Here is a 14,092-nt window from a genome sequence, read left to right on the forward strand (position 1 = left end):
GGATTCGATTTGATCGATTGGAGACTGATCAATAAAACGGTAAATGCAAGCAAGTGTCTTTTTAATAATAATAATAATAATAATAATAATAATAATAATAATAATAATAATAATAAAGTAGTGTAAAGCATGTATGTACTGTGTACCCCAAAATGTTACGACTGTATAACTCTAATGTATGAAGAAAGAATGATGCATTAAAATAAATACAGAAATATGTCATTCAAACAGTTTTGGAACTCTTAAAAAAAAAAAAAAAAAAAAAAAAAGATTTCAAGCCAGATTGACTTCCTGTGCAGCAGGTATTAGAACCACATGCTGAGCCTCAAACTCGCGGTCTGAAACGCATTATGATGTACTAGTGGCAGTATAAATTCACGTTATTTGAGCTCAAATAAACACTATAGGAAGTTTTATGTAAAATAACAATACATTCTTCCACAGCTGTAAAACAGGCGGCAAAGTAGGGCCTAATCTAGGTTTTTTAGCCACCATAAAAAAGAAAGGATACATTTTTGAAGTGTTTTTGTTATACTGAAAGCAGTAAATTAGTCTAGCTGGAAATTGAATATGATAATTTATTATCTTAGATACATGAACACATTTCCGGTTGGTGTCATTGGATAGTAGCGAAGAAAAACGTTAAAATATGTTTCTTTATGCTTCTCTATCAAGGTTTCAAGTGCTTTATTATATTGAAAGCACCAAATAGTCGAACAGTAAAGTTTACCACAGTAACATTGCACAGTCATTTTGCAGCTTGCCCATACTATACTTTCCCCATGGTTGTACTGTGCATTGTCTACCCTGGTTTGCCACGTTTTTTTTTTTTTTTTAACAAACTTTACCATACTCACTGGGCTTTACAGTGCTTACCTATGCTGTACCGTGCTTTCACTATGCTTTATTATACTTTGCTATGATTTTACAATGATAAGCTTTTATAAAAAAAAAAAAAAAAAAAAAAAAAAAAAAGCATTTTACATTTCAGTTTTTTAAAGTATTGGTATATTTCTTGATCTCTTCTTCTCTAGCTTTGTGTATATGCTTTATTTCCCTAAGATCATTTAAATATCTATAATGTAGAATTGCAATATTAAGAGCCCAGTTCAATAACATTTTAGCTGTGCATTTTAGGAATAGGGGACCAATGATAATACTGATCATGCAAATAAAGAAAGTGTCGTGTTTTTTTTTTTTTTTTTTTGGTTAGCACCAAATGGTTCTACGCAGAATCATGAAATCGCATGAATTCAGTTCAGTAAGTAATTTGTCGGTTGACAGTTTGCATTTCCGAATTGCCTTGTGAAGATTTCCTGCTCACGAATCAGCCTCTCACCTCTGAGTATGACAGAGAAGGAACTGGCTCACTGCATCCTGTCACAAGGGTCTGCAGAGAACTCTTCACTTTCCAACAGAAAAGAGGAAACACACGTCTGTTAAAACATGGTAAGAAAACCCACTGCTTTACCTCAAATAATGATTTTATTTTCAAATTCAGACCTTGTTATTTTGCACTTTCTGTCCTGAAGCATTTGTGATTCATCAAAAACCTTCTAGAAAAACCACAGTGCCTGAGCTGGTGTGGCAGACAGGGTTGCTTTTAACTGAGACTGCAAATCGGCCTCAAACTGTCAGTTTAAGGTTTTTAAATACTTGCTGCAGACCTGTTTAGGCATTCTCTGTTATATGAAAGACTGCTTATTGCAAAAATTAATAGTTGAGGTAGAGGATGCTTCAAATTACATTTCCTGTCCCCTTATAACCACTTGTCAACCCTTTTTTCAGTACGTCCTTCCTAAATACGAGGAACAAAAAATAGTACTTAGGTATTTGCATTAGATATTAAAGGGTTAAAATTACCGTTGTACAGTTGTAAGACATACACTATAGTCCAAGTAATTAGCAGGGTTTTTTTTTTAAAGCTTAATGTAGTCAAAAATGGTCTGTCAGATGTTTAAACCATAATCTTACAGCATCTATACATGTATACCCAGTCTATGACGGTCAACAGTACCCCCTTCTGGTAACGTTGTGGTATTTCTCTGTTTCTCTAGTCAGACTCCTTGGTTGTGTGTGATGTGGACGAGACCCTGATGGCTAAACTGAAGAAGTTTCGTTTCCGCAAAGAGACCAGCAACGCAGCCATCATTAGTAAGAGACAAAGGCCTGGTGTTACCTTAGCAACCCCAGTAAATCGATAGGCCTACAAAAGTTCTGAATCCTTTGAAAATGCTGACAAAATAGGGCTTTGTCTTAAAAGCCTGTTGTATTTAACCCTTACTTATTGCAAATGTATATCAGTGCACATTCTTGTAAAATATGATAGGAGAAAAAAAAAACTTCACTCAGGCTGCTCCATCCTCATATGGAAATAAATAAATATTTTTATATATATCAGAGTGATCTTTTTTTGCTTGGAGCCATGCTGACAATCAGGAAACATCAAACACAAACTGAATAAAACATAAACTCTACACGCTGTAACCCCAAATAGGTTTAGTTTACTAAAAAGCGGACAAAATAAGAACAATGAAATTTGATAAATCTAAGACAATGCTTCAGTATTTCATTTCGGAGCATCTTTATGTATTTTCGACAGGCAATAACATGTTCCCCTTGTATTTTTTTTTTAACCCCTTAACAACCTTAAATGAGATAGCTGTAAATCAAAAGAACCATATTTTGCCAGATGTTATAGTATGTCTTTTAAATATAAGAATGGGGAATGCACCAGTTTTAACATGGGCCTTCAGTGTTATGTTATGTTCTTATTGCTTTTCAGTGAAAATTGACAAGGATAAACAGCTTGTAATCATTGAAGAAGAATATGAAGTAGGTACCGTTACCCTTGCAAAGCTGTGTTTATATTCTCTTTGTATCTGGGATATGTTTATTAACATGTATATTGGTATGTTCCTGCTCAGACACATATCTATGACGTAAAACATTGGCTATTAAGTTTTGGAATAATAATCGTAATTTTTCATGTAGTTACGTTTCCTTGTTTCATATCTATTACCTTGATTTCAGTCCATGGGTAATTGCATATCAATGCAGGCGTTATGTATGCTAAATAAAGCGTTTTAACAGATTGTCTATTTCAGGACATTTCCCCGGATGACCTGAGAAGTGAACTCCCAGAGAGACAGCCAAGATATCCTTTTAATGCCCCTCACAGTTCCAGCAGGGGGCACTCAATGCAAGTTTATTAAACATAGGGTATCACTTTAAATGGGGTGCAAGTTTGCCTCTGTTTTACCTTGTATAGTACCAGCAGGGGCATTCCAGTCAGCAGTAGATGTTTATTTATTTATTTTGGTGCCAAACTTTCAAAACAGTTTAGCACCAATTTTCAAACGATTTGCACCCCTGTTTATGTTAAGTGTCTTTAATTACTGTGTATTTACATAGTAGTTACTTGGTAAGTACATGTGCACTTACATGTAATTACAATGTTATTATGCACAGTTACAATGTACTTAATGTGTCACTCTTCAACCCAACCCTAACCCCAAGCCTTTTCTGATACAATTGTGTACTTACCTATGTCCTGCAAAAAGATTCACACATTAAATGGCACATAAGCACATTTTTTATTTTATTGTGTTACATGTTCCCATGTGTTGCTACAACTGTACAACATTTTGACCACTTTTTTAAACTTTTAAATTGCATTCCCTGCCTCAAGATGGCTTCCTATGTACCCACATGGACCTCTCAGAACTACGTTTCCCATCATCCTCCTGCTCACTGGTAAATCCATCTCAGTTACATATGTGAGCAGGAGGATGATGGGAAATGTAGTTCTTAGAGGTCCATATGGATACATGGGAAGCCATCTTGAGGCAGGGAATGCAATTTAAAAGTGGTCAAAATGTGAAAAAAAACTAATAAATAAAACAATACACACACCTAACAGTTGTAGCAACACTTGGGTAACACAATAAAATAAAAAGGTCCTTATGTGCCCTTTAAGTACATTGCAACTGTGCATAATAACATTGTAATAATGCGTAAGTGCACATGTATTTACAAATTAACTACTGTGTAAATGTACAGTAATTAGACACACAGTGTAAAGTGTTGCCAGAATTAAAATATACTTAGAGGTTATGGTTTGTTGTTCTGATTGAGAAACTGAATTGTATGCAAAGCTCATGTCGGAAACATTATTATTTATTTATTTCGTAGCAGACGCCCTTATCCAGGGTGACTTACAATCGTAAGCAAATACATTTCAAGTGTTACAATACAAGTAATACAATAAGAGCAAGAAATACAATAACTTTTGTTCAAGTGTGACAAACCACAATTCAATAATACAGCAGGTAATAGTGATAGTTACATCAGGATATGATTAAATATAAAATACTACAGGTTAAACACTTGGCAGATTACAGTATTCTGAAGTACAGGATTAAATGCAGTAAAATAGGGGGAAGATAAGAGCAAAATAAAGCACATTTAGATGAAGGGTGATAGTGTCCCAGGATACAAACAGAGGAGTTCTACAGGTGCTGTTTGAAGAGGTGAGTCTTAAGGAGGCGCTGGAATGTGGTCAGGGACTGGGCAGTCCTGACATCTGTAGGAAGGTCATTCCACCACTGCGGAGCAAGGGTGGAGAAGGAGCGGGCTCTGGAGGCAGGGGAGCATAGCGGAGGTAGAGCCAGTCTTCTAGTGCAGGCGGAGCGGAGAGGTCGAGTGGGGGTGTAGGGAGAGATGAGGGTCTGGAGGTAGCTGGGTGCAGTCTGGTCAAGGCATCTGTAGGCTAGTACAAGAGTCTTGAACTGGATGCGAGCGGTAATCGGGAGCCAGTGGAGCGAGCGGAGTAGTGGAGTAGCGTGGGCGAAGCGAGGCAGAGAAAACACCAGGCGGGCAGCAGAGTTCTGGATGAGTAACTAAAGTATATCTGTAGTGATAGTCAATGTCAGAACTCAAGTGTTTGTTGTAACCACTGCAGTGTTCTGTATCTGTAGGGATCAGAACTCAGGTGTTTGTTGTAACCACTGCAGTGTTCTGTATCTGTAGGGATCAGAACTCAAGTGTTTGTTGTAACCACTGCAGTGTTCTGTATCTGTAGGGATCAGAACTCAAGTGTTTGTTGTAACCACTGCAGTGTTCTGTATCTGTAGGGATCAGAACTCAAGTGTTTGTTGTAACCACTGCAGTGTTCTGTATCTGTAGGGATCAGAACTCAAGTGTTTGTTGTAACCACTGCAGTGTTCTGTATCTGTAGGGATCAGAACTCAAGTGTTTGTTGTAACCACTGCAGTGTTCTGTATCTGTAGGGATCAGAACTCAAGTGTTTGTTGTAACCACTGCAGTGTTCTGTATCTGTAGGGATCAGAACTCAAGTGTTTGTTGTAACCACTGCAGTGTTCTGTATCTGTAGGGATCAGAACTCAAGTGTTTGTTGTAACCACTGCAGTGTTCTGTATCTGTAGGGATCAGAACTCAAGTGTTTGTTGTAACCACTGCAGTGTTCTGTATCTGTAGGGATCAGAACTCAAGTGTTTGTTGTAACCACTGCAGTGTTCTGTATCTGTAGGGATCAGAACTCAAGTGTTTGTTGTAACCACTGCAGTGTTCTGTATCTGTAGGGATCAGAACTCAAGTGTTTGTTGTAACCACTGCAGTGTTCTGTATCTGTAGGGATCAGAACTCAAGTGTTTGTTGTAACCACTGCAGTGTTCTGTATCTGTAGGGATCAGAACTCAAGTGTTTGTTGTAACCACTGCAGTGTTCTGTATCTGTAGGGATCAGAACTCAAGTGTTTGTTGTAACCACTGCAGTGTTCCGTAACTGCTGCTTGCTTTGTGTTGTTCCTTGACTGCGCTCCACATTTCTTGTGTACAGTTATAAATACAACCACTCAGATGGAAGAGTTTCCTATCCCCTCTGCTTCATCTTCTCCAGCCCTGTCGGTGAGTCATGTCTTAATTGAGCAGTTCACTGCCATTCAGAAAAAGCATATTTATATCAATATAAGAATCTCAGCATGCTAGCTAGCTGTGCAGTGCCAAGGGTGCTCCTGGCCAGGTTTGAAGACTCAAATCCGTAATATGGATTAATGTCCACAAGGGGGCACTAAACCTCCCTTTATTCTGGTGGTTTATGCACAGCACAGCTACGGCCCAAAGTTTTGCACTGCCCTATATAATTAATTAATTTTGCTTCATAAATTCGAAATCTGCTGAATAATGTTACATTAACACATTGAATTACACACTGCTTTGTCGTTTTCCAATGAAAAACTGACAAAATGGAAAAATGTGACATTTCGAAGTCAGATAAGATCAAGACGTTGACTGGCTTCAGTTATATTGCAGTTCTGTTACACAGTGAGATGGATTGCCATATCTCACTTTGAGTAAATGTGTGTGTGTTTGTGTGTGTTTTAGTATTTTAAAGCATACAATAAAATAACAGACAGCAACAACTAAAGAAGTGATAACTCACCACAATATTCCAAATACACAAAAATACTCAAGTTAAGAAAACGGATAAGCCATATAAATACAGAGTAATCCAAGAATGTTCATGAAGTACTGTACTGCTATGGCCAAACATTTTGCATCACCCTATAGAATGAGCACATTTTGCTTCTTAAAATCGAATGAAACCTGCTGAATAATGTTAGCTTCCGACTTTTGCAATATCATTTTGTAGTTTCTTTGATTACATGATATTAAATAAAATATCTAAATTATGTTCATATATATATATATATATATATATATATATATATATATATATATATATATATATATATATATATATATATATTTATTGTTTCAATCCTAAAATTCTTCATGATGCAAAACCTTTGGCCATAGCTGTACAGTGAAACACTTTGATCGGATTATTTAATGTTACAGTGATAAGGGTCGCTGCTTTGAAGGGTTGCAAAGCATTTACACAAGGGAGATTATTATCCCTGCTGCTTCTTGACACAGACTCTGTCTTCTATTCCCGGTAGGTTGCAAGCCTGAACAGCAGATGATGTATGCTGGTAGCAAGAACAGATTAGTGCAGGCAGCAGAACTCACCAAGGTAAGAAACACTGTCTCTTTAAGAGACTGCCTGGGTTCGAGATTATACTGTGGTGCACCAGAGGATAGTAAACCCTCCAACATTCGACCGATGAAAATAGGTACACTACATTGCTGTTATTATTATTATTATTATTATTATTATTATTATTATTATTATTATTATTATTGTTTGAACAAATTAAAGGTAGTTTTGGCTTTTAAACTATAAAAACTGACATTAAAAATACAGTTGCAGGCAGGAATGCATTATTATAGTTTTCAGAATTGATCAGTGTTTATTTTACGGAGGGAGTTTTGGTGTATCGAGGTAATAGGTATTGTTGTCATTTAGTAAGGTTTTTTGGCAGTACTATATATGTTTCAAATTCTAGTGAAATTTCATAGAAGTGCATGAAGTTTGTTTTAAAATACGTTTTTTTTTCACTTCCATTAGCTTCATAGGTTTCAGATGTTAAGCTTTTCAAGAAACACATGTTACAGCCAATGTGGATTTCCATTGACCTTCCTTTGCCAGCAAGTCATGTCAATCAATAGGAGAAGCAGCTGATTGGTTATTAATGGGAAAGATGACACTGCAAGGGCGGGGAGAATTTAACCCCCCAGATGAAATTACCCAGGAAGTGCAAGACAGTCTAAAACATGGCTTGCAATTAGAAAATTATTTAATCAAGTGTGGTACTAGATATCATGTTTTAAATAGCATGTTTCTTTCAAAACTGCACATTTGAGACCTATATAATACATTGTGCATGGTGGAGTGCATGGCATTATTTTGTTAGCTACAATAAAATGCCTGACACACTGCTGTGGTAGATGCTACTGTCTACCATGTATTAGAGAAGTATATTGTAGTTGTCCAGTAACAGTGATGGAAATGAGACTCCCATTGCACAGCAGTTTAATCCATTCCTGGTTTTCCTATGAGTTTAATAAGGCACACCAGAGCTTGTTACCTATACACTGTGGCTAAAGTTTGTAGTAAAACCTGGAATGGGTGAAATTGCTATGCAATAGGTGTCTTCGTTCCATCCCTGAATAAGTAAAGCTCATAGAAAGAAAATGAAGAATGTAGTTCACAGGTACCCAGGAATTCTATCAGTTTGACACCACAGCCTTAAACAAAATTAACAGTATTTATCATATTTGATTTATCTTTTTCTCAGGTGTTTGAGATCAGGAACACAGATGACTTGACCGAAGACTGGCTGAAAGAGAAACTGTCCTTTTTCGGCTGATCAGAAACAGGATGGATGGGTTTTTAAAACAAATTCAGGAACTGTAAACAAAAGGGTACTGAGAATTGAAATTGAGAATTAAATTTTTAGTTTCTCAATATTTCGAAAATCTATGATGCGATCCATTCTCTTTATAATCTTTACTATGCCTGTTTGTAATAAAAAAAAAGACCAAATCACTGATTACAAATTAAAAATGATATAATCAAACATCAGTTTGTGTTTTTAGATTGTATATATTATGGAGATTATTGAGTATTTTGTAACTAACATCTAATCTTTTGTGATGGATCAAAATATAAGGAGTGTGAAGTTATTCTTAAATCCCTCTAAGAAAAACTATAAATGACAGGTACTAAATATTTGTTTTTTAGGTGTAGGCCCACAATCTCATGATAAAGTAGCTACTGTATATAGATAGGAAGTTGTTTATTTCTGTCTGTAAGAATATGAAAAACATTATTTTAATGTTGTTTTGAGTTTAACGGTTAGATCAACTGAATTGACCCCAGCATTTATAACGAAATTATAAAGTAAATGAATCAAATTAACTATTAAAGTAATGCTGAAAACATTGCTATTTTCTTCTAGAGGGCACTTCAAAACCAATTTAAATCACAATTAAAACAAATAAAGCTGGACTGATGAAAAGGAATGCTTTCTCTTAGTACACTAATTGGTGCCAAATGAATAATCCATCAGGTTATACATTCACGTTTCAGGGATGTATTAGGCAGTAATAGTGGAGTACAGAAAGAACACAGAAGTGAATAATAAAAACGATAATGGATAGGGTCCCTGATTAGCTCATCTTGTAAAGGCATGACTGTGTGGTGTGCAGGGTGGACTCACACAACTCAAAGTGGACACTTGCGAGGCTGGCCTTTGTCCTCTGGGGGGCGGTAGCTTGCCGATATCTGCTGTAGAGCTCCAGGGTATAAAGAACTAATTGGCTTGTGTATGGGATTATGGTCACTAAACTTCAGTTCTCCTGAGCTGTTTTGTGGATTGCTACAGTAAGGGAAAATAATTTGACATTCTAAATTGGGGCGAAAAACTGGTAAAATAATTGGGAACACTAAGAACACTAAGGTGAATACTGCACCATTATAGAAGTTTTAAAATGGAGTCTGGTCTCTACTTGGTTTTAATAGCAGATGTATTAAGTCTTTGTTGGCAGCACATTCTCTGCTAATACAAACTATCATGAAGTATGAAGGAGATACAAGCAGGCATGAAATGAGGTCACACGTTCATTGTATCTGCCATCCAGTCAGCTAATTCAAATTGATTTGCTCTTCTTCTGCAGCTAGACTGGGTATATGTTTGATTCTAATTTCTCCATTGCTGTATTTTACATTCTCATTGACTTGAAAAATGACACACCCGGCTAAATGGACCAGGGTATTTTCTTACACCTCAGAGCCAGCTATTAAAATTGCATCCTAAAAACAACAGTGACTAGAATTTAAATCCTGTACACATTGTTAGAGCTGTGAGATATCCAGTAAATTTAGAACTGGTTAATTAAATAAATGTCAAGGATAGCTCGAGAGTTTAAGAAAACTGTATAATTCTTCCTTGTCAGGCACAAATTAACCCCTGGCCATTACTATGTGATTTATATATGTACATGCACTTTTCTATGTGCCTCTGCCTTTTTTGATGTTTGCAATAATTCCTATTGCAATTAATCACATTGTGGCAGAGCAGAAGCCCTGCTGCTGTAAATAATGTATGTGTGGGAATGTAAGTTTGACAGGGATGGGGCTAAATCTCTCCCTGTCAGCAATCACAAGTGTGGCCATACCCCAATTATGTATAAAAGGAGCCAGAAAGCTTTTGTTTGCTGGAGTGAGTGGGTGATTCCGTCAGTGAAAGCCAATGCCCAGCCTGACATTAGTGTTTGTGGTAATTATTATTTATTTCTTAGCAGACACCCTTATCCAGGGCGACTTACAATTGTTACAAGATATCGCATTATTTTTACATACAATTACATTATTTTTTTACACATTATTTTTGCATACAATTACCCATTTATACAGTTCGGTTTTTACTGGAGCAATCTAGGTAAAGTACCTTGCTCAAGGGTACAGCAGCAGTATCCCCCACCTGGGATTGAACCCACAACCCCGCGGTCAAGAGTCCAGAGCCCTACCCACTACTCCACACTGCTGTAGGTTAGTATTGTTTTGTTAAAATCTTTTATTTTGGCCCACACGCCCTGTTTGTTTGTTCCAGTTTTATTTTAGTTTCTTCAATAAAGTGTGCAACAGCGCTTTAAAAATGCAGATTTCTTGTCTCTGGGTCTAATTCCTGCCGGTAGCCAGCTTGGTCCGGGATGCAACCCTGCCACACACAGATTGTGTTTTTTTATTATTTAATAAGTCTGTTTGAAGGCCGTTTGACTTGAGTTCAAGAGTGGCTGTTTAGTTCTAGTTCTGGTTAGAAAACTGGGTAGAAAAACAGCAGTAATACACATAAAAAAATGCAATTTAATTTGTTTTAAAGAGAGCATGCTTAGGTAAGAGTAAGTATGGCCAATTGTAACACATATTCATCTTAGGAGTCCCATTCAGAGCAGAAGAAGAACATTACAATTGCAGACACTCATTCAGGAAGTAATTGGAAATTGCTTTTCCCTGTCAAAACGACAGACTGCAGAATGTCAATATATAAAATTTCAAGTCCATAAAAAAACAAAAAAACATACAAAAAGACTCTTCGAGGCTAATTGATGCCACATAGATGGATTGCTATTGTCAAAAAAATAATTACTGTTACCGTACGGTATGTGTGATATATTCGTTTCTCAACTTTTAACAGAACCCAGTATATTAGAAGGTACTGGCCACATGCTTGGCTTTACATTGTCACAGAGAGTAGGGGGCAGTGTTTTTTTCCCATTCCATATTCTCTCCAATTTGATTGTGTACTTAATGTCCCTCATGGTTATCCTCTGCATTTATCGTTGTTTGTCAGGTTTTTTTTAATATGCTTTGACGTAACTCTGTACATGCTTTCAATATGCTAAACTGTACTTTGATATGCTTTTACTGTGCTAAACTTTTATAAGGGATCCAGCAGTGAATACTAGCCTAGGTGGATGGTTGTGACGAAGTGCCCGCCCCTGTGTGTATTTTGTGTGTTATGTGTTGTATGTTGCGTGTGTTAATGTTGGTGTTTCACGTGTATTTAAAAATGTAGATTTGTATGTAGGCACGAGGAGGGCACAAATCACTTCACGTGCTGGTTAAATGTAATATGTGAGCACGGGGTTGCACAGAATTAATTCACGTGCTGGGATTCAAGTGAATAATGAATTAGTAATTGAATCCCAGCACAACAGTATATATAGATGCACATTTCTTTCACTCGGGGTTGGGTGTTCGGTGAGTGGAGAACGGGAGAGAGAGAAGGAGAAAATAAAACAAAGTAAAGTAATTAGAAGTGTTTTCACTCACCGTGTTTGTTTGTCTGTCTGTTTAAGTGTAGTACGTTTTGTTTGTCTTTTTATTTTGGCGTATAGTGCCGTGTCCTGTTTTGTGTTCCAACCTTTTATTTTCTGTGCTGTTTATTAAATGTTGAGCGAAACCATTCGCTCAGCTCCACCAAACCACACATCTCTGTCTGTTTATTTCCTGCTTCTGGTCTGACGCCACCCACTCTGGACGTCTTTGTGACAATGGTACTAAGCTTTTATTTATTTATTTATTATTTTGAAATCTATATTAGACGGAGAGTGCTGTTATGGGGACTGATGACTTTTACTGCAAACGTTAAAAAAAAAAGGTATTCTGATAAATAATTTTGGTCCGTTATTAGAAGTATATTTATAGTACCGGTAAGCAGAGGAACAAGCATGCATAATTTATTAACTGCAATTGTGAACTCTCGTTTTCTCTTCTTTTTTTAAATTGTAATATGAAAGCAACATTCATGGTAATTTCCCCACGGAAACGTTTTCATAAATCTATACTGTCATATAAATTACAAAACAAGAGAAATGTTAATAAGAAAGGGAAGGTCTTAATATATATATATATTTTTAATTTACAAGATTTGCGAATGAGAGAATTTCAATAATAATAATAATAATAATAATAATAATAATAATAATAATAAAAAAAAACTGGTAGTATGTACGGAGCTGGCATGGAATTAGGCATGCCCTGAGGCTTCAGCGTGCCCTACTGGTCGGGTGCTGGGGAGCTTAAGCAAACACCTACAGGGCTGGCCTTCTCTTCCAGGTATTTACTGGAAGAGGAGACTGGTTTGGTGGTGGGATCGGAAGAGGCCCTCTGACTTTCAGTTTTCCTCAGCTGTTGTGGGGAATTGCTGGGGGGGGGGGGGGGGCATTGCAAAATTGTTCTGCCAATGTCTGCCTCATACAAGTGTAGCTACCCTGTGCAGACTCACTGTGTTGTCATTGCATTGACATACAGTATCCATGCTGTGCCATGTTTTTGTCATTTCTGATGTAAACGTGCAGCTTGTGTGAACGACGTGTGTACGGAGTAAAGCTGTACGCTGGGCTTCGGGAGGGAATTGGAAACGCTTCATTGCTATTCAGCACCATGGATCCAGCCCTTATTATCAGCAGCTTTCTTCTCGTTTTCATTTGCCCCTATTTCCCTCGGCATCTGTCATTAATATTCATGAGGCCCAATCTGCAGGTGGGCGAGCAAGCAATAGAGAAAGGTGAGCATTCTCAGACAAACAGTCATCTCTCTCTCTCTCTCTCTCTCTCTCTCTCTCTTGAACATGGGGTGGGGGTGGGGGTGGGGTTAGTCTTTTTTCCACAAGACATTTTGGGGTTTACACTAAAGTTAAAAAAAAAAAAAACATAATCTCAGGTCTGGAGAATATGTGGATAATTATGTTCACAGACGTTTTTTAGACAGTGTAAAATAACTTGGGGATTGCTTGTATTCCTGCAGAACAATTTTTGAAAACCCCCAAAGAGATAAGCTAGCAGAAACATATGCTGACCACAGCATTAACAGCAATGGCAACACAATGGATATGAAGCAAATACAGCACAGTAGCTCAAATTAAACACTGGGAACATTAAAAAGCAATTAGAGTCGGTCCTATTAAATTAGACCCCCTTAGTGGGGTAAACGTTGTGCTAAGAAGTGATAAGCCTCGATGGGCAGAATGACTTCTTCTCGTTCCTGAACTTTTCTTGTGTTGTTCTTACTGATGCAGTGCCATGGTACTGCAGTGGATTGTATTGTGATACAACTGGCCTCAAAATATGGTGTTCTATCAATGGTCAATACTACTGGTGTTGCCCTAGCATTACCATTGCCCCTTAGTGTAGAATCACTGACCTTTATCTACATTGATTTGATTCTTAGAGAGTACATATCATCGCTTTGGAATTGTATTTATTTGATCTATATATATATTTTTTTTTTACATTCCCCTTGCTATTGTAACGGGCAGTGTTGTGTGATACACTGCCATTACGGATTTTGTCCGGTCCTGTCCCCTGTGAGATGATATGAAGTTAAAAGCTCTAAAATCACGAATTTAGATGAGCTCAACTCTTTTGCATTGTGGTTAAGATGCTCGCTTGCGGTGCGCGAGGTCGCTGGTTTGTGCGCACCCTTCGCCCTGTTACAGTATATAATGAAGAAGTCAATAATTCTGTGTGGTTCTGGGTTCTGTTGTTCCTATGTTGAGTTTGATCACTCATCTGTTTAGGCTGGCTTTGAGCTTCTCTGGAGAATCTGAAGCACCAGGACTGATTCCTCATTCCATTCATGTGAAGTGACAGTATGACCTTTC

General features: G+C 37.2%; 1 protein-coding gene across 1 annotated transcript; it reads left to right on the top strand.

The window, feature by feature from the left end:
- Positions 1–20: 20 nt before the first annotated feature.
- Positions 21–8,508, top strand: LOC117415111 (glia maturation factor beta-like). Its single transcript, XM_034025086.2, has 8 exons — positions 21–39; positions 1,312–1,449; positions 2,058–2,154; positions 2,786–2,835; positions 3,108–3,157; positions 5,845–5,927; positions 6,983–7,056; positions 8,222–8,508. Exons 2-8 carry the CDS (start codon positions 1,447–1,449, stop codon positions 8,291–8,293), a joined length of 429 nt encoding a protein of 142 aa, XP_033880977.1. The 5' UTR covers positions 21–39; positions 1,312–1,446; the 3' UTR covers positions 8,294–8,508.
- Positions 8,509–14,092: the final 5,584 nt, after the last annotated feature.

This window comes from Acipenser ruthenus, chromosome 7 (genome assembly GCF_902713425.1).
Source record: "Acipenser ruthenus chromosome 7, fAciRut3.2 maternal haplotype, whole genome shotgun sequence".
Lineage (NCBI taxonomy): Eukaryota > Metazoa > Chordata > Actinopteri > Acipenseriformes > Acipenseridae > Acipenser > Acipenser ruthenus.

What these genes read in the sequence shown, in the direction of transcription:
- LOC117415111 (XM_034025086.2), top strand. An exon ending in CAGCAACGCAGCCATCATTA is followed by an intron (nt 2,155 to 2,785) that starts GTAAGAGACAAA and finishes ATTGCTTTTCAG; the next exon opens with TGAAAATTGACAAGGATAAA. An exon ending in AGGCAGCAGAACTCACCAAG is followed by an intron (nt 7,057 to 8,221) that starts GTAAGAAACACT and finishes TCTTTTTCTCAG; the next exon opens with GTGTTTGAGATCAGGAACAC.